The sequence below is a fragment of the Salarias fasciatus genome, chromosome 7 (genome assembly GCF_902148845.1).
Source record: "Salarias fasciatus chromosome 7, fSalaFa1.1, whole genome shotgun sequence".
Taxonomy (NCBI): domain Eukaryota; kingdom Metazoa; phylum Chordata; class Actinopteri; order Blenniiformes; family Blenniidae; genus Salarias; species Salarias fasciatus.
In genome coordinates this window covers 25,324,057-25,348,538 of record NC_043751.1, presented here as the reverse complement: position 1 = coordinate 25,348,538, position 24,482 = coordinate 25,324,057, and the positions used below count along the sequence as shown (strand labels likewise).

Sequence of the window (24,482 nt, the reverse complement as noted above, 5' to 3'; positions counted from 1 at the left end):
GTGAAATGTAGGGTGAAAAACTGAAAATACTGAATACGTCTGCTCCTCCATGTGGAAAAACTGTAATTTTGCTCCAGAAAATCTGTTTGAATTTCTGTTTCATTTCCAAGTCATAAAGGAGCGGCTGTGTAATATACATGTTAAATGAGCCGTTATACGGGATCGCACGGCTCTACCTCGGCGGGGAGAAAGATTTATTCCACCGAGCTCTGATGGACAGAGAGAAAAAAAAAAAAGAGAAATCTGGCACAAATGTGATAATGTGATGGACCCTGCAACAAGAGAAGAGGTGAGGAGACGGACGTCCAGAGCGAGGCTGAAAGACTCGATTAGAATAAATGCATGGATTGAAACTGAAATGTGCCACATGTGGGAAATGTCCTCCTGGGTTTGCTCTGAGTGAGAACAAGGATCTAGTAAATAGAACCACCCGCAGACTCTGCAATAATCTCACATAAAGTTTTAAATACAATTTCAAAAAACTATCTCAGGATTGACAAAGCTGCTTACAAACAATATATTACTCATCATCAGTCTATCAAAGCGTCTTCCTTCGCCGTGTGTGGGCCGCCGTGTATCATACAGCGAGTGGGATTCCTCACATGTCTTTATTAGTGTTACAGGTGGCGGTGCACCTTCCCGTTGTCTCTGATCTGACAAAGCGCTTGTGGCTGGTTGAAATTACAGCCCACGCACCCGCTTCGTGTTGACGGGGGCTCCAGAACAATGTCGGTGTGCCGTGAGGGTAAACAGCGGCGGATGCTGTGTCCCAGAATGAGCTGTAAATTACCTCTCCGCCTCCTCGCAGGTGTCCGGAGATTGAATGGGAGGGATGGTTGGATGAGCGGACGGACGGACGGATGGATGGATGAATGAAAAACATCAGTGAGAAGAGGGAAAGGGTCTGAGACGCCCGAACCAAGCCGGAAGACGGATGGGCCGCTCGGGACTGTGGGTGTGTTGCGGACGAGAACGTAACAGAGACAGTCCATGATGAAGATTCATCGTTGTCTTCTCGCTGCGATCCATCTCCACTAACATGTGCAGACACTATTGAATACCCATGGCGGCCAGGCGGTGGTGAGTTTGTTGTGTGGGAGCAGTAATCGAGGATGTGTCAGAGAAGCTCGAGGCGGAAAAGGAAGCCATGTCAAAATATCAGCTCAGGTGCTAAAATGGGATTTTCATAATGAAGCCGTTTTTAAAAATGAATATTCTGGTGGCGTCGCAGTGAGAAAACCTCAATTCGATGTGATTCGGACATCCATCAGCGTCCTTCACGCTGCATTATCCGGTTCAGGGGTGAACGTAGAAGACACTCTGGACCGGTCGCTCCAATACATTCACACATCGGCGCAATGTAGAGGTTTTTTTTGTTTTGTTTTGTTTTTTTTTTTGCCATAAAGACACAGAATGATTTACCCATCAATCCATTTGCTGAAGGCAGTTTTTTAGGTTGGGGTCACAGGGAGCTGGAGTCGTCATCCATCACTGGGCAGCATCGAGACAATCACAGAGTCGTTCACCCTCAAGGACAGCGCAGGTCAACGATAAGTGCCAGAGTGAGACGCAGGAACATCATAAACACACTTTCTGTTTGATCTGTGTTCTCGTCCACATCAGCACGGTGTGAAATGTGGTTACTGCTCTCAAGACTTCTCAGGCAATTAGTTCTCATGTAAAAAAAAATGAAGTATTTCACATTTTTCTGGCACAGCACTGGCCCAAAAAGACTTTCCCTGTGGGAACAGTGAAGTGTACTTCTGTACAGTGGCCAGCGCTCTCACCTCACATCAAGGCTGTTCCCGGTTTGAGTGTGGGTTTAGGAAGTTTCCTCTCACAGTCCAAAAACATGCATTAGAGACTATTTGGTGATTTAATTTCAAGAAATTCTATCCATAATGAAGCCCGATTTTTTAAAGTACAAAATCATTTAGTTCAAAGTCAAAATTATAATGCTCGTTAAAGATTAACTTGATGTCTCCTCACTGACAGTCATGGCAATATTGATAGTTACATAAAGTTTGTATCTGCCCATGACTAAAGGTTGCTTCAGTAGAAAGCACAGTTGGTGCAGAGTAATTTCATCTCAAGAGCGCCAGACTGTTAAGATAATGCCACAATAACCTTTAATTTTAAACTCTGAAGTTTTTCTTTTGTTGTGGCGCTGCGTGTACGTGATGAAAATGTCTGTATTTTCACAAAAATCAAGCAAGTATTGCCAAAAATGACCACAATCTCAACCTAAATAAATGTTATTTTTGAATTTTTTACAAATATCTGGAGCCTCTTGTGGGCTGGTGTTAGCCCACGGGCCCTATGTTTGACACTCCACCTTTACTTGAGTACATTTCACTACTTGTTTTCAATTTTATTTTCTGAGCTTTGATGATGTACAATGTATAAGAAGGACTGAGCTTAGCTTTTTCCCCGTATGCACCCTTTTTTGTCCCCTGGCAGAGACCCCACATCCTCAGACTACTTATTTCTAGGTGACAAACACAAAAGGATACACAAATAAATAAAATAAATAAATTAAAGAGAAAAACAAACAAAAACGCTGTGGGGTAATTGGCAAGTCATTGTACTGTGAATCAGATCTCTGACTCGTCAGGTACAACATCCAGTGAGTCTTTGCTGGAGAGCAACGGTTTCCAAGCCTCGTAAAATTTCCCTAAATAGCCTCTGAGGGAAAATCTCAGCCTCTCCAATGTTAGATTATACAGGACCTCCTCGATCCGTTTGTCAGAAGATGGGGGTGTGGCCTGCTGCCAGTTAAGCGGGATCGAGCTCCTGGTACAAAAGGCCACGGAGTGCCGTGCTTCAGCTGTTAGGGCGCTGCCGTGTGGTACACCAACAAGGGCTGAGAGTGTGTGTTCACCGGCTTCAGAACGGTCAGCCATACCAAGAGTGTCGAATATTTTAGTCCAAAAATCGGTTCATTCCGGAAATGACCAGAACTTATGGATGAGATCCGCAGGAGACTGCTCACACCTACGACAAGCATCCGCCACGTTTTGATAAATGTTTGACAATCTATGATTAGTGTAATAAATCCTGTGAATAAGTTTACATTGTATCAGGCATTTTATGGCAGAGTTGTGGACGAGTTCTAATGTTTGTAGCCTAAGTCCCGTTCCCAAGATTCCCTTATTTGTTGGGGAAAACTGAAATAGTAAAAGTGAAATAGTGGGGTCCATAATGTGAGAAGTTGCCCCTCTTTGACTGATGAGATGAGATGAGTAACCAGTTGTGTCTGCGAACGGAGATTTGGAAAATCAGAATACTTTTTCTGAACAAAGTGTCTAATTTGAAGGAAATGGAACAGATGTGGGGGTTTAAACTTAGTTGTGAAGGGCATGAAGGTACCATCATAATGGAGGTCTGTCACTCCAAAGCTGAAAAGCAGAGTCCATAATAGAAGGTTTGAAACTGATTGCGATATAACGATGGAGGGACATGCAGACTAAAATGTTTTCTGAATTATCACCATATTCGAAATGTCTGAAGGACTACAGGGTTACTGCTAATATCCTCAGCTGACACTGGCAGCTGAGAACACAGCTGTGATCACAAAGGCATCAGAGAGATGGAAACTTCCATTTCACCCCAGTTGGTTAATATTGAATTTATCAGTCCAGTATAAGAGAATTTCATTATTTAAACTGACACATGACTTAAATAAATGAGTCGCACTGGCATTTTTGTATTTTCTTTCCACTCTAGGTGTTTGGACGACTGATTAAATAAAGAATCTGAGTCAGTTTAGCATCTCTGGACTGGATTGCTGTAAAAAGCCATTTACCTGTTGACAGAACTTGTGAGAGCTTTTGAATTAAAGTTGCATTAATGCGACCTCACTGCAGCCGTGTGCAGGTTGACTTGGCAGCGGGAAAGAGCTGCCGGGCCAAACGGAGGCAGCGCGGCGCAGCGCTGTGAAGTGGCTCCAAGGCGGCCGGGGGCTGACAGGGACATTAAGCACAAAGCAGCGGGGGCAATTTTAATTACTTTTTGTCTTTCTCGTAGTCTTGGTGACAAACGGGGATGAGGGATGTGTGCGGATGACGATGCAACATGGAGTAATAGAGGCGAGTGAGAGAGAGTGAGCGGGTGGAAAAGATGGAGGCTCGACCAGAACAGGTGGAAGCCTGAAACAGGTGTGTGTGCGTTTGATGGAGTGTGCCGTGGAGGAGGGAGCTCAAGAGACATTAGCTTGACACAGTTTATTAACTGAGAGCTTCTCGTGTCCGTCCTGTCAGTTTGAGCTGCACGCTTTACGAAGCACGGAAGAAATGTGGGAGAGCTTCCAGGCTGTTACAATCCCGAGATGAAGACTGTAAAACCAACATGTTTCAGAATGGAGCTGACTTTTCTGTGAAATGACACGGTGTTGTTGACTCCACAATTAAAACGATGCCAATGACAACATCTTTTCTACATCGAGTACCTCCCTGATTCTGCACCTGATGTGCTTTTTCCAGTCTGCATTCAGTTACAAACACAATTCAGTCTATAAATGTATGGTGCCCAATAGAAACATTCCACATGTAGAGTTTACCTGTAAAGTTTCCTCCTCGGATCTCTTAGATTGAAAACATGAAATCTTCAAGTGTCTGACAGCTTGACAGTAAACTCACAGTTTTTTTTTTTTTTTTTTTTTTTTTTGTTCCCTTGTCCTGTTCGGTAGCTGGGGCGTGCAATATTGTATGATTGTAGCCTTTTACTATCCGAACAGATTTTAATATTAGCAGCAGGATGAGACTGAGTCTCCTCCTGCTGCTGCCTTTATTTAAAGCTGGCATCCGGCATGGCTACCGGACAGGACCGGGACGGAAACGCTCAGAGAGCAGGGACAGAAAGAGAGAAAGATAAAGAGAGGGAGAACGGAAGGGGGGGGGGGGGGTGGGGGGTGGGGGGGTGGGGCGGCACAACCTATGTACAAAGTCACAATACAAAACAGTGTTGTCGACGCACCACACGCAACCTAGAACAATCCCAAACCCCCAATCTAGACAACACCAAAACAGAGCCGACAACCAACACAGAAAATTACAGAACCATACATACATTTTTTTTTTTTTTTTTTTTTTTTTTTCCCCCCTTTTTTTCCAAACCATATTAGTGAACAGACCAGGCCACAAAAATAAAAGGAGGTGTAGGGGAGGAGGGAAATGCAAGGACACCACAAACCGTATTTTTTTTTTTTTTTTTTTTTTTGAATATAGCTAGTCGTAACTAGTAGTAAACTAGGGGCGTGCATCAAGAGAGGTCTGCTACAGATCACCATTAGTCTAACCACCACAAGAAGACAAGGTAACCCAGTATGTAAAGAGTGATTAAAGATCAACGTGATCATGTGAATATGATGGTGACAGTGATGGTGATAGTGATCATGCATATATGACCTCTGACCTCTGAGAAGGCCAGAAGCAGGCCAGAGAGGCCCTCAGAGCCCAGACAGCCGGCGGACATCACAGAGCCCGGATCCAAGCCGCCCCCCCAGGCAGACGCCCACAGTTTGAAACTGTGTATTTCACGTTGGTCCACTCGTTGGTGCTGTTATTTGTTTTTTGTACCGAAAGTACACACAAATGCATGCAGAGAACAGTACGTGTCAAACATTAACAGTGGAGAACACGGACGTTCATATGGATAAACAGTGGGATTGTTCTTACGGAGACTGTCAACACGTCCAAGTCCAGGAGAATCTGGACCGGGAGTCATGACACTGGAGAAGAACAATGCTGTTTTTGTCCATCTACTGAGCATGTGCAGAACTCTTTACTATGGTCATGAGGTGCAGGACCAGCTGCAGCGTTTCAGAAAAGTTGCATTTCCATGGAGATTGAGCATTTCCAGAAAGTTGCATTTTTGCCCACGTACTTGACGACGGAGTCGCTGCATTTTCCAAAAATCCTGCCTCGGTACCTGTTTTCACAAAGTTGCATTTCCTGTTGGTTTTTCTGATGAATCGGTCCTGACTGTTCTCCCATTGTTCCTGATCCAGGACTTTAAAGCATCTTGAAATGGGGTGCCTGGCCAACATAAAGAGCAAGCTTCGGGCGCCTCCATACATCCAGGCGGGGATGGGCCGGTTTTTGCATTAAGCTTTCATTTTGCCTTTTCCAGACGGTGGGGGGGGTGGGAAAGTTCAATCACATTAAAAGTATTTCTCCGTCGGAGGGGGAGAGAGGGAGAGAAGAGCTGGAAAATTGCCCAAAGAAAAAAGATGGAGGGGAGAAAGTACTAAAAGAGGACAGCGAGTTAGGGAGTGCTGGTCAGCAGAAATGTCAGCGTCGGAACTGGAGCAGGCAGTAAGCAGCCTACATATCACAGACACACACACATCACACCGCCAAGATGTCCTCTTAGCTCGGAGTCGTAGATGTGTTAGTCTGCTGGCATCTTAAACACACAGATCTGTGTAATTACGCTTACACAGTCCACATTCCCACATCTTTTCCTTCTTTTCAAAAAAAGCGCCGTCAGAGCTGCCCTTGATTTTTTTTTTTTTTTTTATGCATTGGAGGGATTTTTCTTTCTGCACTTGGGGGAACGGCCGGTTAGCTTCTGGCTCTGTACGGGAGAGATAACACCACCAGCGGTAATATTCAACAGACAACAGCTGAAACTGCAGCTCGGCACCGTGCGCTTCTCCCATTGTGCTGCAGACAGACGGCGCGGCCACAGCACTGTCACGGTTAGTCTGGAAACCTTCCTCGCAGGATTTCGGCCTTGCAGACGCAGGTAGAACTAATCAGCGTGACTCACTGGTGCACCTGAGTCAAACACCTTCAGTTTGTCTTATATTCCTATATGTAGCCATTACCCTATTAGTTCTATTCTGGTTTGCTATGTAAATGACCAAGCATTAGTTTGTTGTGGTTACATTCTTACTCCAGTCTTAGTGAGAAGTTTGGGATGTCTTTGTTTGGAGTTGTTCTCTTTTGTCTGGGTACGACCACTCAGTGCAGAAAACTGCATCTGAGGCTAATTGCTGGTTTGAAATCGAGTGTGTGTGTGTGACTGTGTCTGGCTCGGAGACCTGAGAGTTTTCCTGTAAATGCGCTTGTTTGGTCAGGATTCGATAATAAGATGTCGGTATTGACCGTGTCGCTAACCTCTGCACAACCCCAAAAGACCAGCTGAGGTTCTTCATCTCTGCTGTATTAAGTTACAGTGACAAAAATAAAGATGTAACAAGTAGATTATTGATTATTGAAAGTTCCCAGAAGCCAGGATGTATTATATAGGGGTAATAAGTTTCTTCTTGATACAGTAGATACACATTGCAAAGCTTTAACGTGAATTTAAAGTTATAAGGCTCATATTCAAATATCTGTCTTTTGTATCCAGGGCCTGTTGTTTGTGATACTCTTTATTACCCAGGCGTGCATCACGTGTGTCTTGCCTACATCGTGGGTTGCCTCATGCTGCGTCTCACACCGGATCGGAGCAGTTTTGTGTAAAGTGGGAGGAGGAAAGAGTTCCACTGACGTCCTGCTGGCAGATGTGCTGAGGTTTTCAATGCTGCGTCTCATAAACGCGCCGTCGGCCGCACAGATCCTGGGCACGGGCAGGCATGAATACACGAAGCAATAGAGAGAAGAAAAAAAAAAGCACGTTCCGTGTGGTTTTCGTCATTACATTTTTTAGATACTAAGCACCGCAGGAAATTGGCCCGTTCAATCACTGTCAGACCGACTCTGCACCGATCACGCTCCCCTATAAAGAAAGCAAGCGATACCAGCAGGACCATTGAGATGTATGTCATTTACGCCACAATCCAGGACAAATAGAATACAAGTTCCTTCACAAACAGCAGCTGCAGAAGACAAAGCGCAGTAGCCCAACATTCATCTCTGTGTTCATTTCGTCTCGTCTGGATTACTGAAACAGGATCCTAACTGGATTCCTCACTTAAACTCTGGAGAGACTCCAACATGAACACAATTCCAAGTCCTCTGGCAACACAACAACAGCCACTTTCATGTGACTCAAAGTTCTCTTACTCTCCAGCAACTTTGTTCTTAAACACGTCTGTGATGTTCTCCACTCCTCTCCTGCTGTGTGCTCTTCAGACGGCGGACTCCTCGCCGCTCCTCGCCGCTCCTCGCCGCTCCTCGCCACTCCTCGCCGCTCCTCACACCAGGATGAGCGGTGAAGTGGGACAAAGTGCTCCCATCATTCTCTCTGCCTCTGGTTATTATTATTATTCAGTCTTTTAAAATCAACTCCTGTAAAGGCGCCGTCTGAGTGAAGACAGTCGCCCTTCTCCTGAGGAATCTTTTCATCAGCTTTTGCCAGATAAAGAAAGTTTCTTTTCTCAGGAAGACATGTTTTTTTCCTTCTTCTTCTTTTTTTTTTAATTAGCTAAAAAATACTCCTCTGAGGTCCCGTTCACATGTTTTCAAGTGAAAAGGTAAAACTTTAATTTCTTTTTGGGGGTCCGCTTATATGACAGTGGTGTTCGGAGCCACTGGAAATGCAACTTTTTCCCGACTCCGTGTCCATGGAAATGGGGGGAAGACGCAACTTCATGAAAACACATCATGGACGGCGTTGCTTTTAAAAACATTCAGACGCCATCTGACACTGTGAATCCCATTCACCCACACGGCCATGCTTCTTGTGAATCCCTTCAATGAATACTGATATCAGCAAATACTTGAAGGTGAGTACCAACACCTTTTAAGATGTGGCATCAGTGCATCTTGAGCTTCCTCCTACGACCCGAAGACATCTGTGTTTAACTGGTGACTCTCGGTGAAGCACAGTCCTGAGTGTTCAACCTCCTTCCCCCAGAGTCGGCCGGGATCGGCTCGTCTCCTCGCAGCCTCACGTTTATCGAGCCAGCAAATAAGATTGACATCTGGAAGTTTATCCGAGGGGGGAATGTGTTGAGTTCCGCGGACGTGAACGTCAGGATCTGGGTGTGTGTCTGTGTGCGGCGCCCGGTGGGAGAGTTTCGGCGGCCGTGCGGAGGAGACGGTGTTTGTTCGGTCAGATTGTGCACTAACAGGTCAGGGATGATTGGCGGCTCTCTGTTTGCTGATTCTGTTTGCCAGCTGCCCCGTGTCACACCCTGTCAGCGGTAATCAGCCTGGGTGAGGATGTCAGACCTAATATAGGTTTATTTCTGCTTTTCCTCCAAACCACAATGTTACAGCAAATGCATGGAGCACCTCCACTAAAGGGATTCTTCTTTCTTGGCAGAAAATGGGATTCCACCTCAGATGCTGGATTTTTCTCTTTCCTCCGCTTCTCCTGTTTATTTCTAATCATTGGACCTCTTCAGCCAATCTGACGCGTGTCTTAATCAAGATCCCTGTATGTTGAATATTTAATGTTTAAAGGCGCTAATTGTCGCTCCAGTGTTTTCCTGAGGCTTTAGTGAAAGCACATTTTAATTGCAATGCAAATGTTGGAAGCTTTCTGCTGCATAAAAAGGGTGAAGTTGCTCCGCTTTCTCTGTACCACTTTAAGTAAATGCAAACTCCTTTCTTCAAACAATTATCAAAAGAGATTGCATTCACATTAATGGAAGCAGGATTTCTACAGCTGCCATCCACTTCAGGTGAACTTTAGATGCAGAGAAGTTGGACAAATCTCCAATAAAAATACAAAACAATGTTTCTCTTTTCCTCCTATTTGAATACTTTAAATGTGCATTTTATGATAAATAAGCTGCTTTTTTTTTTAACAAGCTTTAAACAGCAATTTCTCGAATAAACATTATACTACAGCTTAAATGTGAAACAATCTTTTAAGCACCAACATTATTAGATTCAAAACATCTCGTTGTTCCTCTAAATATCCATCTGCGAGAATGTCTGCCCTTTTTTTTTTGTGAAATGCATTTCACATTTGGCCAAAGGATCTCACTTATTGTTCCAATTTAAATAATATCTGACCAGAATTCTTTGTATTTGGACTCTAGGAAAGTCATTCCTCTCAAAATTGAAGCTGGCGGATTTGTTAGTCGACAGAAGCAATCTCACCAATATTAAATGAACAAATCTAGATGAGCAAACCAGAAAATGCAAAACATAACAGAGATCATTTAAATCGATGCTCTGCTTCTTGCCATTTCTGTTTGGCAGCAATCTTGGAAAAAGAAAATCCTCCGTCGGAAGGTTTCAAACTGTAAACTCTGTTGCTCGTGTCGCAGCTGAAGCGATTCCCCGTAAACAGTTTCAGTCTTGTGAGTTTCCTCTGATTCTTCAGAGCTGCCTGTATTGATCTGTGTTCACTCAATGATGTTTGTATGAAAACATGAACGCATGGGTGCGTTCTCCGCGGATCCACGCTTTCAGGTCTCTGGCACTAATTCATGCATGCCCAAACATGCTAATCATCCTCGCAACATAATCACCGGTCTGTAAGTGCTCGTGCAGAATATCAATAGCGTGTCCTCTTTATTCGCTCTCTCGGCTGTCTGCAGTTTTTCTTCCAGCCATCCGTCCATCTCTCTCCTCGCCTCCCTCTTGCTGCTCCTCCTCCTCCTGTGTGTCTCATTGTCTCCCGGCTGTACTCATCTCTGCGCCATTAATCTTCCAACCAATGAATTGGAGCTCCTGACTCTATCACTCCTATTATCGACTGCAGCCGTCCTTTATTTATGTTCCATTTTTCTCCCTCTCTTTCTCGCTCAGCCCTTCAACTGTTGTTCCATTGACCGGCATGTAATTTCTTACATGAATAATGCAAGCGGCGAGACAGAAATAGTTGCACTCATTCGTTCTTTTGGTTGGGATTTGTTCTGCAATAGTTTAACTGAGTGCGTTTGGTCCGATTTCTATTCCGGCTGCCTTGTTAAAAGGGAGCGGGGATTTGGTTGTAAAGGTATTGGAGTTCCCAAAAGCTGCTTTCTTTATTGAAATGGACTCGAACGGATGATTGTGAGATCAGGGTGCAGATTTATTCAACCTCTCAGCGCTCATGAGTACTGATGTAAGATCAGTGAGGTGGCTCCCAGGACGATCCGATTCATTAACTAACGCCTCGAGCAGCTACATAATAACCAACATATGGCAGTCTGCGGGCAAAAATTACATTTCAGATTCCAGCGGTGTTTGCTGATGTGCCGCTAACAGAAATGCAGTAAATCAGAGCGGCTGGCTTTGATGGAGCGGCTCTGCAACTTTAGAGAACGACGAGCTCATTACCGAATCCACCAAATGATCTCACATGATAAGAAAATTAACTGCCTTGCGGGGACAAATTGCTCGAAACACCTGTGGAGTAAACCCAGTGAGTTTGATTGAAGGCAGCCATGTCTCTGTTGGTGATAATTTATTGTGCTTTAAACATCGTAACAGCAGCCAACAGCGCTGCACCGCATTTTGAACAAGTTCCACCTTGAAAGCCGTTCTCGAAAAGTTGCATTTCAGTGGCTCCAACCGCCGTGTTGTGTAAACCGAAGCCTAAAGTACTACCAAAGTCTTGCATGTTACCTTGAAAATGTTACCTTTATATAGGAGCACATCGAGCACCTCAGCCACCGCACTGCGGTTGTAAACCTTGTGCTGCTGTGCCGAGTGTGTGCCGAGTGTGTGCCGGGCACTGAAAGGTCACGAGTGTGTCACGCTGAAGGCCTTTCAAATAATCACAGTGAGGATGGGAGTGCTCCCTCTCAAGCACCAAGCAAAAGCATGCTTTTAAACCCTCACTAGACCCTCGTAGCAGTGATTCAGTCATTTTCTGCAATACCTCCCCGCGTTGAGGCGCCATAATTGTCCTCCCAGGTATCGAATAGTGGAATTAAAATGGACCACATAATCTGTCTGCTTGTCCAACTGCTGTTCTTTCCAAATTAAAGCTTTCTTTATCGTCGCCTGTGTTGATGCTATTATTACTTAAAGACATTTGGATGCCAGTATGCACATCACAGCATCATTCCTTAGCAATACATCTGGTTTTGTGGTACTTAATTACTTAGTTTGTAATTAAGAATCATTATGCAGCACTGAGAGAACTAGTACTTTTTTTTTTTTTTACCTTTTAAAAGACGATTTGCTCACTTTGTTCCAACTGCAGTGTAGAAGTGTCAGCTTAACGCATCCCTTGGGCCAAGAGATGTTTAATTTTTACTTGTTAATTTGAATTAAAGCAGCTCAGGAATTTACAGGCGATTGGTTTGTGAGTCGGTCACTCAGTCACTCTGCTCCCTGCCAGCTGCTTAATGGTTCCCCAGGTGTGTTTGAGGGGTTCCAGTTCCCTTTTCACAGTCTGTCCTCACGCTCTCTCTCTCTCTCGGTAACACCGGGTGAGACGTCGCTGGTTGGAGAAGATCTCGGGTCACATTGTTGGTTCTCTGTTGTTCACCGCCGCCGTCGTGTAAAACTGCGGCTCGGGGGGGGGGGGGGGGGGGGGGGGGGGGGGGGGGGAAGGCTTATATGTATCCTGAGAGCTGTAAATGGAAATCAAGTCAGTTCCCATCCAGATCCGTGGAGCTGCTGAGTGTGTAATCCTTCACAGCGCTTCGCGGTGCTGCTCTTAAACCAAATAGACAGCGGCGTGTTTGTTTCAGCAGAGAGGTGTTTAGACTGTAGACGGCCATCCGTCACTCGGTTTCCTCCTCATTGCACCACCAGTCATGTTTCCTCTATTTTGTGTTTGTCACTGTTCATTTGTCTTGTTTTGCGCTGCTTATTGTTTGTCTCTTGTTTTGTATTTGCCTTCATTTCAGCCCGCTCCGGTGTTCTGATATCATTCTTCGCTCTCAGACTGTTGCATTACAGCGGCGCCGTCCTGCCACGCGAACGAGGTGCGTCTGGTCAGCGGCGACGTGCCGTCTAATCCTCATCCGAAACGGCGTGACGCTCAGCACGACGCCTCCTGGGCTTTTGTAGCATCGCCGTCGCGCCACAATACGGAGATGACAGTGGGAAACATTGCAGCTTTTTGGTGATGAATCATGAGAGGATTAGTCATCGCCACAGTAAATGTCAACCAGGTATCTCCTCCGACGCCGTTGCATATACGACTGAGCAATGAATATTTGGAAGTCAGGAACCGCTGTTGACGAGTCGGGTTTATTATCACATTGTTCGCCACTGCTGCAGTTGAAAATAAAAGTGATTCTAGGTTATTTTTTTCTATCTTTATTGTATCCCCGTTGTCGATGGTGAGAGGTTTTTCTTGATGGGTAGAAATGCAATCAGAGATTGGTCAGCCTCCTTCTGGATCCTCTCTATTTGACACACCCGGTGCTTGTTCCTGGTTAATAAAGCGGTCTAATTGGCCTCATTGTTATTCTGGGACACTGCTACCAGCTGTTTCCCAGGGCTAAGATCAGCAAGGTCATCCGTTTAAACAGCAGTCTGCAAGGAAACAGCACTCTCCACTCCGAGGTGCTGCAGACTTCTGGCCTGGGAAGGAGAGAAATCTCACTTTACAGGCAGGAAACCTGTCACTCAATCCTTTGGAGGTTAACAACTCAGCCATGCACGATCATATCTAAAACAGCTCAGGCTCCGTTTGCACGATTCAACTGAAAATACTTTTTTTTTTTTTTTTTTTAATGTTGCAGAAAAGGTTTGCGTTTGCACTGCAACGTTTTGAAAACGATGTCCGTTTTCACGAAAATGTTGTAGCTAGAATTTTGGTTTTGGCAATGAAACCACACACACACACGTAAGCAGAGAAAAATATACCATAAACATGAACAATAGCAAGTTCATGGATATTCTTATGGGCAGACGATGAAGTTGGACTGCTGTTGCATTTCTGGCCGTTTCCACGGAGACGGAGTTGGGATGTCTTGAGGAAGCTCCACCTTGTTGGGACCCTTATTCAAAAAGTTGTGTTTCCAGTGGCTCAGACCTCCGTTGCCGTGGAGACTGATCCTTAAAATGCTATAAAAGGCTTCCATTAGTACTTCAAATCGTTCTAAGTTGACAGACGAGGTTGCCACGGCAACCATCCAGGTGGCAAATAACACACCGGTCTGTCAATTAAAACGATAACAACGTCACAGTTTATTTTACGGCAAATGCAAACACACACATCGACGATGTTGACGTCTTTGTGCTTTGGCGTTTGTTCTCCGCGTCTTTTTTCACTTTAAAGCGCCGTCGTGTAAACCAGCCTTCAAGTTTAGCCGCAATTAATAACTCGTCCTCCGCGTCATCTCTAACGCCTTTGACGCATTGTTCCCACGGCGGATGAATGTGCACGGCTGAATAGATCATCTGTCATTCTGTTTGAGTAAAAGTCAGAAAAGGTAAATGCCATAGTAAACATATGATAAATAGGCAGCCTCATCAGCGTGATTGATATTCTCCGGTTCGCCTCGATGCAATGTTTAATATATAACGCTCCCCGACAGGCCCCGGCTTGCATCAACTTTAATTATCAGTAAAACATGATAACGCAGTTCCAGGCCCCGTGCCAGGAAAAAAAACAGCGACTGCCTATGAGTTAGAGATTGTAACTCTCAAATAATGAGTCTCGCAGAGGGCGTCAGGTAATTGTAGCGTGCTGTGGAAGTAATGACAACCGTCGTGTTGAAGTGGGAAGTCAGTGTAGAAGGAAGAAAGCGATGAAGGATGCAGCGCGACCTTGGGTCAAGGAGTTAAGTGTATCTTTTCGTGTTGCGTCAATAAGCAGGATATGATCAAGCTCCGGCGGCATTTTATAGAAGCGTGTGGATTACAGTCCAAAGTTGTGGTGAATTAAACTTTGTTCTTTCAAGGTAACACATTATAAGTAAAATCTTGTCTCTTTACTTCGTTCTCTGCTGTTTCCTTATAAACAGACATGGCAACAATGCAACAGCTATAGAAGGTTGTATTTTACACCAGAAAGTATCATTAAAACTGGATCTATGTTGAGGTTGTTTTCATTTTTGGAAGGGACTGTTTGGTTTTTTTTTGTGAAAGTCTAGACATTTTCACTGCATATATTCTGCATCACAAGAAAAGTAAAACTTTAGAGTTTAAATTTAAAGGTTATTAAGGCACTGTTCTACCTGTCTGACCCACTCAAGATTAAATTGGGCTGTTTTTCACTTGAAACGCGGTTATGTAAATGGGGTCTAAATTCCAGCTCCGGAAGACTTTCTTCCCTCTATCTCCATTGATAAGCTTTAATCATCGTTCAAACTGTCGTTAAACCTGCTCCAGCAGCGAGAGCTGAATGGCTGGCAGGGCCCGTGTTTGTCAGGAACAAAAGGCTCTTGGCTCTCGGGTTTGCTCGCAGCGGGCTCACAGTGTCACGGAGCCGGTCCCGAATCCAAACTTTACCAGCAGACATCACAACACAACGGCGAGCTTCGCGCTTTGAATGACAAGAAAAACAACACCTCGGAAAAGAAAGGAGCGCTGTGAAGCAGTGAGTGAGCTGCAGGCCTTATGAATGATTTAAACGCTCGAAAAAAAAAAAAAGTCTTTTACATCCACTGCATTGTGGAAATAGGTCAAAATGTAAAATGATGGAGAGGTGGTTAACATTAAAGATGAGTCAGTTAAATCGTCCGAGCGCAGGAATAAAAAAAAGATTGTGACTTGATGAAAGATTGAATAGTGAGAAGCTGTTAATTAGCTCACATTTCCAACATGACATCGCATTGATGAAGAGCCATGAAGCAGCCACACCGTCCGAGGTGCCACAGCGTGGAAGCTTTACAGCCAGCGTGTCAGAAAGTGTAATTCTGCCGCAGGAAAAAAGAATCAAGTTTCTCCCATTTCAAACAACTCGCAATTCATCTGAGCTTTGTGTGTGTGTGTGTGTGAGTGTGTGTGTGTGTGTGTGTGTGTGTGTGTGTGTGTGTGTGTGCGCGTGTTTTTTTCCACTGACCACTGAGTCCCGTCACACTTTTTTTCTTTTTGTTATTTTTCGGCTGTCTTTGTTTTGTATGAGCCTCCAGCTGATGCAAAATGAATGTTGTGTTATTCGTGTGTGTGTGTGTGTGTGTGTGTGTGTGTGTGTGTGTGTGTGTGTGTGTGTGTGTGTGTGTTTGTGGTTTACGCTCCTCTGGTGGCAGACAGGAGAGGAGGCTGTTGTCACATTTCTTCATCATTACCTCCCCTGCCCTCCTTCATCTTTCTCCCTAGGAAGTTAAAAAAGTAATCAAAGGCTTGGCATTCGACGGAGCTGTCTCTTTGCCTCCTCCACTCTAAAAATTCATTTTTCCTCCCTTAAATCTTTCTCAAACTCTGGTACCTTCTCCGCAGAGGTGCCGGAAACCTCTCCAGCTTGTCTCGGCGGAGGCGCGCCTCCTTTGACACGCTGCTAAATGGAGGATGCTTTGCCGCTTCACTCCGGCGGCTCTCCGGCTCGCCTCCCCCTCTGGGAGGCTTTTATCCGCTGATGGCCGGCCGGGAGCGGCTCGCTCTCTGCTCCGCTCCGTCCTGACCGTCACACCGCGGCATTAACATGAGCGTGCCTCTTAGCGGACCGCAGAGAAGGAGCTCCGCGGGGCTCCGGCTGCAGCTCAGGGCTGAATCCCCGATCAGGGCGAGCGTGGAGACCGCCTGCAGAGGAAACAACACCTCCGCCAGTGGAAACTGAAGACCTGCGTTGAGTTTTTGGGTGCTCGGACTCGGAAAATGCTTTTCATTAAAAGGAAAACAGCGCCCACTATGCGCATAACATAAAAAAACACATTGTTGTCTGTGCAAAAGTACATCGTTTTCGATACCTTGCCGTATGAATGCTAAAATTGGAGCGATAGCACTAAAAAACTTTGTCGTGTGAACGGGTTCGGGTTTGCTGGAACTCCGGAAAATCAAGCGCTGGATCAGGAGTAAATGATGGAGGGAAAATTCCACGCAGTCCTTCAGGAAAACCAACCAGAGTTTCTTTTTCTTTCTTTAATTCATGATGCAGAAAATTTGAGGCAGCTGTGACACGAACTGCAAAACAAGAATGATTTGAAAATCCTTCAGTTCCTTCCAGATTGAATGAATGTTTAATTAAGACCAAAAATAGTAATAGCGTCAAATAATAACAATATTTTAATATCTTCTCATCAAAGTAAAGACACTTTAATCCTAAAACTAACTGATTAAAAGTGTGTTTTCTTCTTCAGAATTATACTCAAGCAAATGTAGAAAGTATGTTGGTTTAAAACAACTCGATTATAGTTTATTCTAAAATGAACTCGAGTATGAATGAATGGGTTGATAATAAGTCTCAAGCTTCCGTCCCGGCCTGTGTTGTCAGTCATCTGCTCGCTTCTCTCGGCCTCATTCTTCCAGTGTGCTGTTTATAGAGAGGAGTCAGATTATGTCATTGATGGATGGATGGATTCTCGCTGGCGAGCGTAGATGGATGGATAATTTCAGCCCGGAGCCGCTGACTTTCATTTGTCATCGCTCCAGAGGTTTTTCCTTCGCGGTGACACGTTTTTGAATAAATCCCGTTGCTTCTGCTTTTCTTCAGGACGACGAGCCAATCGCGGGAGGTTCTGACGGCAGAGACCACGCCCACGTCCGCAAGTTCCTCAACCAGAACCACAAGAAGTTACCATGGAAACCAGAGGTAATCCACGTCTCCGCTGCCACTTTAATCGCCCTCATTTAAAGTTCCTGCCTCCGTATTTTGGCCCAGATCATTTCATTATGGTCCCGCCGTCGCTTTTCCGTTTGCTGTGATTAATCTATTAAAGCCGGCGAGGCCGTCCACACACACAGCAACATGCATCAGTGATTAATTCCCTCCTAAATGGTTTTATTAATGACACTTTTGAGAAACATAATTTGGCTGCAGATGTCTCACTCTCATTTTCCTCCAGTTGTCCTTTTAAGAGCAGCTAATATTCGAGGTCAAACAGGGATCCCGACTGTTTTTTTTTTTTTTTTTCCGCCACCTTCACGGAAAGAACAACCTTGTGGGGTATTATGATAAATTATTGTGTGAGGACGATAATATTTCATCCAAAACCATTAGCGGGTTACATTTAAAGGCAGCTATGAGTGAAGATTACAAGTTGATGGTGATTCACCCTAATTTTTCAGCTCACTTACGGATGTGGCTTCCGACAAAAGGAGCTGCAGACGGGGCAATTAAAGCCGCGGATTAGTGATAAGGACAGCAGCTCCAGATCTCTAACCTGTGCAGCAGACTTTAATTAAAGATGTGTGCGTGTGTGTGTGTGTGTGTGTGTGAGTCTGAAGGCTAATCTAGAAATATGATTTATTAGGGTCCTGCCACCTGCAGAAAACCACAGAGTAGAGAAGTACGAGCACTAACCTTTAGCTACCGAGTGTGCAGGTCTCCAAGGTGAGACGGTTCTTTTTTTTTTTTCCTTTTTTTATTTAAAGCACACGCGTTTGACTGCACTGAAAACAAGACTCAGTTTTACAGGATTCTCCGTCTTTATACTCGGATTTCTCGCTGTTCCTACAAAGCATTACGCATGTAATCTTTTGCACAGGGAAGCTTTTCCAGAAGTGCTGAACACATTGTGGGTCTGATCGTGTTTCACTACCTGCGGTTTTTCTTCCAGCGGAGCCTCCAGAGCCAGAAGCTCTCAACTTAACCCGCTTCTTTTTTTAATGCCCACTAACAGCAACGCGGTGTGAAAATCCATTAGGCTGCATATAGAACTTTGAAGCCTGGTCGTTTTTATCTCACCCTATAGCCGTTACGCTGAAATGTTCCATCAGGTAACGGCAGGTATTGATTACCTCACTGAGGTCAACGCATATTTTTCAGGCTTGCATGTTTTGTTTTGTGTGATTTTTGTGAATCTGTTGAAGAAAAACACGACATTTAACATTAGAAATGTAACTTTTTTTTAAGAGGAGCTGAATGCAAAGACTCTTAAATACTGACAGATTTATGTCACTTGGTCCAAAAAAAAATCTAGTAATGCATGAAAATGTCAAGAGTGTCAAACATAAGGCCTGCTTCCCAAAACTGGTCTGCAAAAGGCTCCAATCAGGTCCACCAAACTGCCAAGTAAATAGTTTCAAAGAAAGCATTGATCTTTTTTAAACAAATGAAGAGAAAAAGTAGAGAAACAACTTTTTATCTAAATGAAATGTGATTTTTTCCTTCAATTTTGACGATCGTTCTGATTTAACTGTATTCATGTTTAGCTAAAATGAGTCAAGCTCAGTAATACTGTTGTGCAGAAACTTTATTTGTCATTCTTTTTACTAATACTGTGTTTCTGGAATGAATTAATGCATAAAAGTAACATTTTTTTGTAATGCATCTGTGTGAAAAGCATTACACCCATGGGCCTGATGCTAGAATAGATTTTCCTGTAATCACATGTAGAGCACATCAGTCCTTTTAAATACAATATTATCACTCCCATTTATTTCTCATATAAATAGTTCTTATTTGTACGATACCCCATGTTGGTGATTTCCTCATATAGTTTCTCTTTTATTGCTGCATAGAAAAACATCCGTTGCCAGAATTGAGGAGCCTGCGTCTGAACGCAGGCGACAGGTTGGCATAATTCACAACACTCCTACTAAGAAAATGACAAGTCACATTGATTTGAAGCAGCCGATCCAGGACCGTCGCCAAACAGTCTCTCGATGTGTGTGAACTAATTACACAAATGCAAAATGGATTTCAAGGTTCGATCACAGCGAGGCATTTCATTGTGGATGCTCTCTCTGCAGGATGATTCGGAGATACTTTACGACATGTTTGTTTTCCGAGTGTCCGTTGACGGTTGTCGGAGCGATGGATGTTTTAGTCACGCTTACCCAAAACGTTTCGTTTTCACCTGAAACGCTGCAGTGCAAACGGCGCCTCGGGCAGGCTTGTGGGAAATGGCGGAGCACAGCAGCCCTTTCTCTTCTCCACCAGCTCTCTGTCCTAATTACCAACATTAACTTGTTTTCTTGGTGTGCGGCCAGAGGATCGGAGGTCTGACGGCCCGCTGAGTTGGCACCGCCGGACCGGGACTGGCAGCGGCAGAGCGGCGCCATATGTCAGCCGCCACAGACGGGCAGAGGTCGCACGGACGTGCACAAGCACTCCTGAAACGTATGCACAAAAATGTAGAGCACTAACAGAAGGAGTGCGTGTGCTTTATCCTCTCTGACCTGTGGTTTTTTTTGCAGCAGATTTAGGCCCCGTTTATACGAAAATGCATCTTTTTGCATTTTTCTCCATTTTTAAGTCGAGCAGAAAACCGGGGACAAGAGAATCTGAGCATATTAAACAACTTCATTGAGTCAAGAGCAGAAAGGAAATGATGGTTCGAGGGATTAGTGACACTTAAATTATTGTCTGCTTTGATATAAACACAGTTTTTTTTCCTCCTCGGTAGATATTGAAGCTTTCTAGAGGACAGATTTCACATGAATGAAATCATAATCCCCGATGCTTTACTGCATTAAATGCGTTAAACCCGGTTTCGGATCTCGCCGTGTTCTTTCTCGTGGGGCGGAGGGACACGTGGAGGGGTTGGCAGCCTGCGAGCCAAACGAGTGAATCAAATATGTAATTGTACTTTTGGTGGAGCGGGTTTGGACAGCCCATTATTTACCAGTGAGGAGAATATTGTGGCACAACACAGACGCGTGACTCATGAGGGAGCGGCGTTCACAGCTGTCTTTTCGCTCGCTCGCTCACAAACACACGCCGCGGCGAGGCCGCTGGAGGAAACGAGATCTGCGACCGTCCGAGCCTCGCGCCCCGGTGACGGGAGGCGAGGACGGAGGGCCGACCTGCGAGGCTCCTCTCCTCCCTGAGCCGCGGCCCGATGGTATTCATGCGTGTGATTTCTCTGATTAGCGCCGGGCAGGTGAGCGACAGGAGATGAGAACACGTTAACCCTCAATCTCATTCTGTTTGACGTATCCATACCCGTCCCCCTCGTCTTACATCTACACAAGATACGTAATCGTCGGACAGATGGCAGATGACACACACCCTCATTACAGCGGCTGATTATTGTGGAATGTAGATCACATGAACCTGTTCCCCCACTGAACGGAGCCAGCTGTTCTCATTTCTCTTCTCTATTGTCTGCACCTTTGAAAAGCTCCTTTTACTTTTTCTCATTCTGTCACTTTAATGTCTTTCCTAAGTAACTGAAGAGCAGAAATAGACATGACAGAAAGACGATCATTGATTTCATAAAATACATCAACTAGAAAATCATTACTGTATGTATAAAATGTGGTTATTGATTATTGCAGAGGGGGAAATGTAGAACACGTTTGAAGCCAATTGATAATAATTGATAATAACCGCATCATGTTATCAACAGTGAGTTTTAAACCTGTTTCCTCCACTTCATGCCGCGGGGAAAGCAGGCACAGCGCTATCTTCTAAACCCCAGCGGGCCTTCGCCAGGAACATCATGTCTCACTTTTCTTATCCAATGGGGGATTTACAGTGTCAGTTGGTGCGACGGCTCGTCAGCGGCGGCGCTGAGCGGCCATTTGTCGGCGCCCGGCTGCCAGCAGCAACGCAGAAGGCTGCACCAGATTTTCGGGAGAGGGAGATCTCGGCTCCTGGAGGAGGAAGCCGGAGAGAAAGAGCCTTGATTTGTGCTCTGATTGATCGTGCGACCAGATGGAAGCGGGAGCGGAGATATGCTCAGACAAGCTTTCAGAAATGCGGAGGAAACGTGCAGTCTGAGGAGGAAGATAGGCATGTGTGGCTTTTCTCTCTTCAGTGTCTTTGACATTTAGGTGTTTATTTACATACCTTTATTCCTCCACACCTGTTCATCTCCTCCGCTTGTGTTTTCGATCTATTTTTTTCCTCTGCCTCGCAGAAAGCATTTGGAGCTCATCTCTGTGTCAACCCTTAAAGGAGCTGGATGTTCTGTTGCTACGAAACTGTGTTTGCACAGGACTTGAATTAGCTGATCGTTATTTTGCATAATTTTGGCAAGAAAAGTGCAAAGAGAGCTCCTGGTTATAGTTGTTTGTTGATCTCTTGAACCTTCTTTTTGACACCAGAAAGTGTTTCTAGCAGGAACAGATCAGACCTCAATGCTAAGGTTTCAGCTGTGGATTCGAGCTTTTCCTCGACACTAAAAAACGCCACACAGGTTTCGTGTTTTCACTCGAAAACGCCGTGAAAAGGGCAGATTGTCCCGATCTGAAGGCTTTTTGTAGCGCTCATCATGATGTCAAAAGCTTTTGTCTTACTTGATCTTACAACCTCAGAGCTTCAGGGGGTAGAAAAGCCATCTTTATCTTTATTTATATTCAAGAGTTTTTGATTAAGCTCGATAGAACAAAGCTGTCAAGGTCGACATGAATTTCTTAAGCTGCTGTGAGACGAGAACTCATGGACAGAGCTGTAACCAGCTCTTATTAGAAATAGTTTCAATCTTCTTACCTTTGGGGGTCTTTTTATTTTTTTTAACCTTATTAATATTCCACAGTGTGCTTCTGAAGTCATCATAGCTTTACACCCTCTTCCAGAGAGACTCTTAGCCGCAGTAGCTGCTAAATTATTTCCATTTGTTACTCGGTAACACTTGCGAGTTAAACGCAGATTTCTAAAAAAAAATCCTCTGAGATCCGATTGAATGTTTTTCTATGTCGCCTGGGTGTTTTCATCGATACGATGTGTGCCATTAGTCAAAAATAGACTGTGCTTGTCTGCATGCATCAATGCATATGGATGCAGATGGAGCTATAGATATAGATGAACATGCATCCATACTGAGAGCTGCAACCCAAAGCAGTACTTAACAGTCACTGGCTCCATGTTCACGGTCAATCCCATCCATGATCAATACGTAGCATTTTGTCACAACAGCCTAACGCAGGGCTGTCAAACATAAGGCCTGTGGGCCAAAACTGGCCCTCAATTCAATAGAAATTGTTTGGTTTCGTGAAACTTTACACATTTTCATCTCCTACACTAAGAAAAACGCTGTAGTTTAAATTTAAAGGTTATTACTGCAGTGTTTTATCCTCTGTGTGAGCCTGCCGGTGAGCTACAGCTTACAAAAATCTTTCATGTTCACTAATACAGGAGGGAAAACCCAACAAAGCCAGAGTATAGCATCCTTTATGATGCTTTGTAGTTTTTCTGCACAATATATTCTCCCCTTGCTTTCTGGGCGCTCCTCATGGTGCGGCAGATTTACAGAAGTAGGGCAGTGTTTATCAATTCAAGACATGCACGGGGGGGAGAAGTGCGTTAAAAGGTCCACATCAGCACAAGTCTCAGCATTACAACATTTAAAAAAAAAAAAAAAAAAAAAAGTTTTTTCACTGAGCTGCTCTGAAGTGCCTGCAGGTCTCAGCAATTAGCCACGTCGGACCGGTCACTGCTGCCTCAGCTCTCAAACAGCAAGTTAAACAGAACCGGCACGCTCACGCACACGGATTAGAGCTGAAAGTCCAGAGCTGGGTTTGGTTTTTAAAACTCTGCATTTTCTCTCGAAAAGACAAAGAAATGTCTCTTCTTTCCTACTCAGTCGCCGAGGAAATAAACTCCTGTCATTTAAAAAAAAAATTAATAAACGAGCTGCCGGAAAACATTTTTAATGAATTATTTACGGACTAAATCAGGAAAAACTTCATGCGTGCAAAACTCCCATCACGACGCCACTTTTATTCCATGTTTATCCCAAAACACGGAGCGAGAACGGGGACATAAAAAATGATACGGCGGTAAGCCGCATGTCAGAGTGACAGCTGACAGCTCAGGAAAAAGCCAAGATTAGGAGGGAAAAGTAGAAACTGACAGCGAACAAACAGGGATGGAGGAACAGGGAGGCAGGAAATAAGACAATATTAGGCACGGAGCGAGGGGAGAAGGAGAGGAAACAGCTTAACTGAAGTGAAACACCGACAGTTTAGCAGAGCCGGGGAAGCTAAGGGTTAACATATGGGTGGGTTTAAAGCAGGAGGGAGGGAGGGGGTTTGAAGAAGCCCCGGGTCCATATCCAGCATCCTGTTAGGGCCGGAGCAGTGACAGAGCTCTCTCTTTGCTGTCACCCACAAAATAGAGCCAATTACACAAGTGCCCCCCAGCAGAAAGCCGGCCGTACAGCGTGTGGTCTCTGCAGAGCTGCACAGGGATCTGTGTGTGTGTGTGTGTGTGAGAAAGAGAGAATAATTAGAGAATTTTAAAGCTGCCCCTTTATTGCTTTTTGACAAGAGGAGGGGTGAGGAGAGGGCCAGACCCGAAAAAGGTTCGCTTTTTAAAACCCACAGGAAATCTATTAAAAGCTTTACATAAGGCATATTTACACAGGGACGAGTCCCTCCTGCTAAATCCTCCAAACCTCTCTGTGCTTATTCTCTCTCTCTCTCTCTCTCTCTCTCTCTCTCTCTCTCTCTCTCTCTCTCTCTCTCTCTCTCCCTCTCCCTCTCTCTCTCTCTCTCTCCCTGCTTCCCCCCTGTTGGACTCCAGCAACCTCTCAAATCCCCGTCTCTTTACCTGTCAGCTCGATGCCGTCAAATCAGAAAAAAAAACAAAACAAAAACAGGAAATGGTTGAAGTGGAATCACGCCGTTCAGGAGTGACATGTTTTCAAAACAGAGACCTCTCATGTTTAATTCATGAGCTGTAATTGCCGTGCCGCT

General features: G+C 44.7%; 1 protein-coding gene across 1 annotated transcript in view; it reads left to right on the top strand.

Annotated features, from left to right (window-relative positions):
- b4galnt4a (beta-1,4-N-acetyl-galactosaminyl transferase 4a) overlaps positions 1 to 24,482 on the top strand; it is a 143,502-nt gene that overhangs the window by 61,163 nt on the left and 57,857 nt on the right. Inside the window, exon 3 of the mRNA XM_030095527.1 lies at positions 17,389 to 17,487. Within this exon, the coding sequence (XP_029951387.1) occupies positions 17,389 to 17,487 (99 nt within the window). The remainder of the gene's footprint in view (positions 1 to 17,388; positions 17,488 to 24,482) is intronic.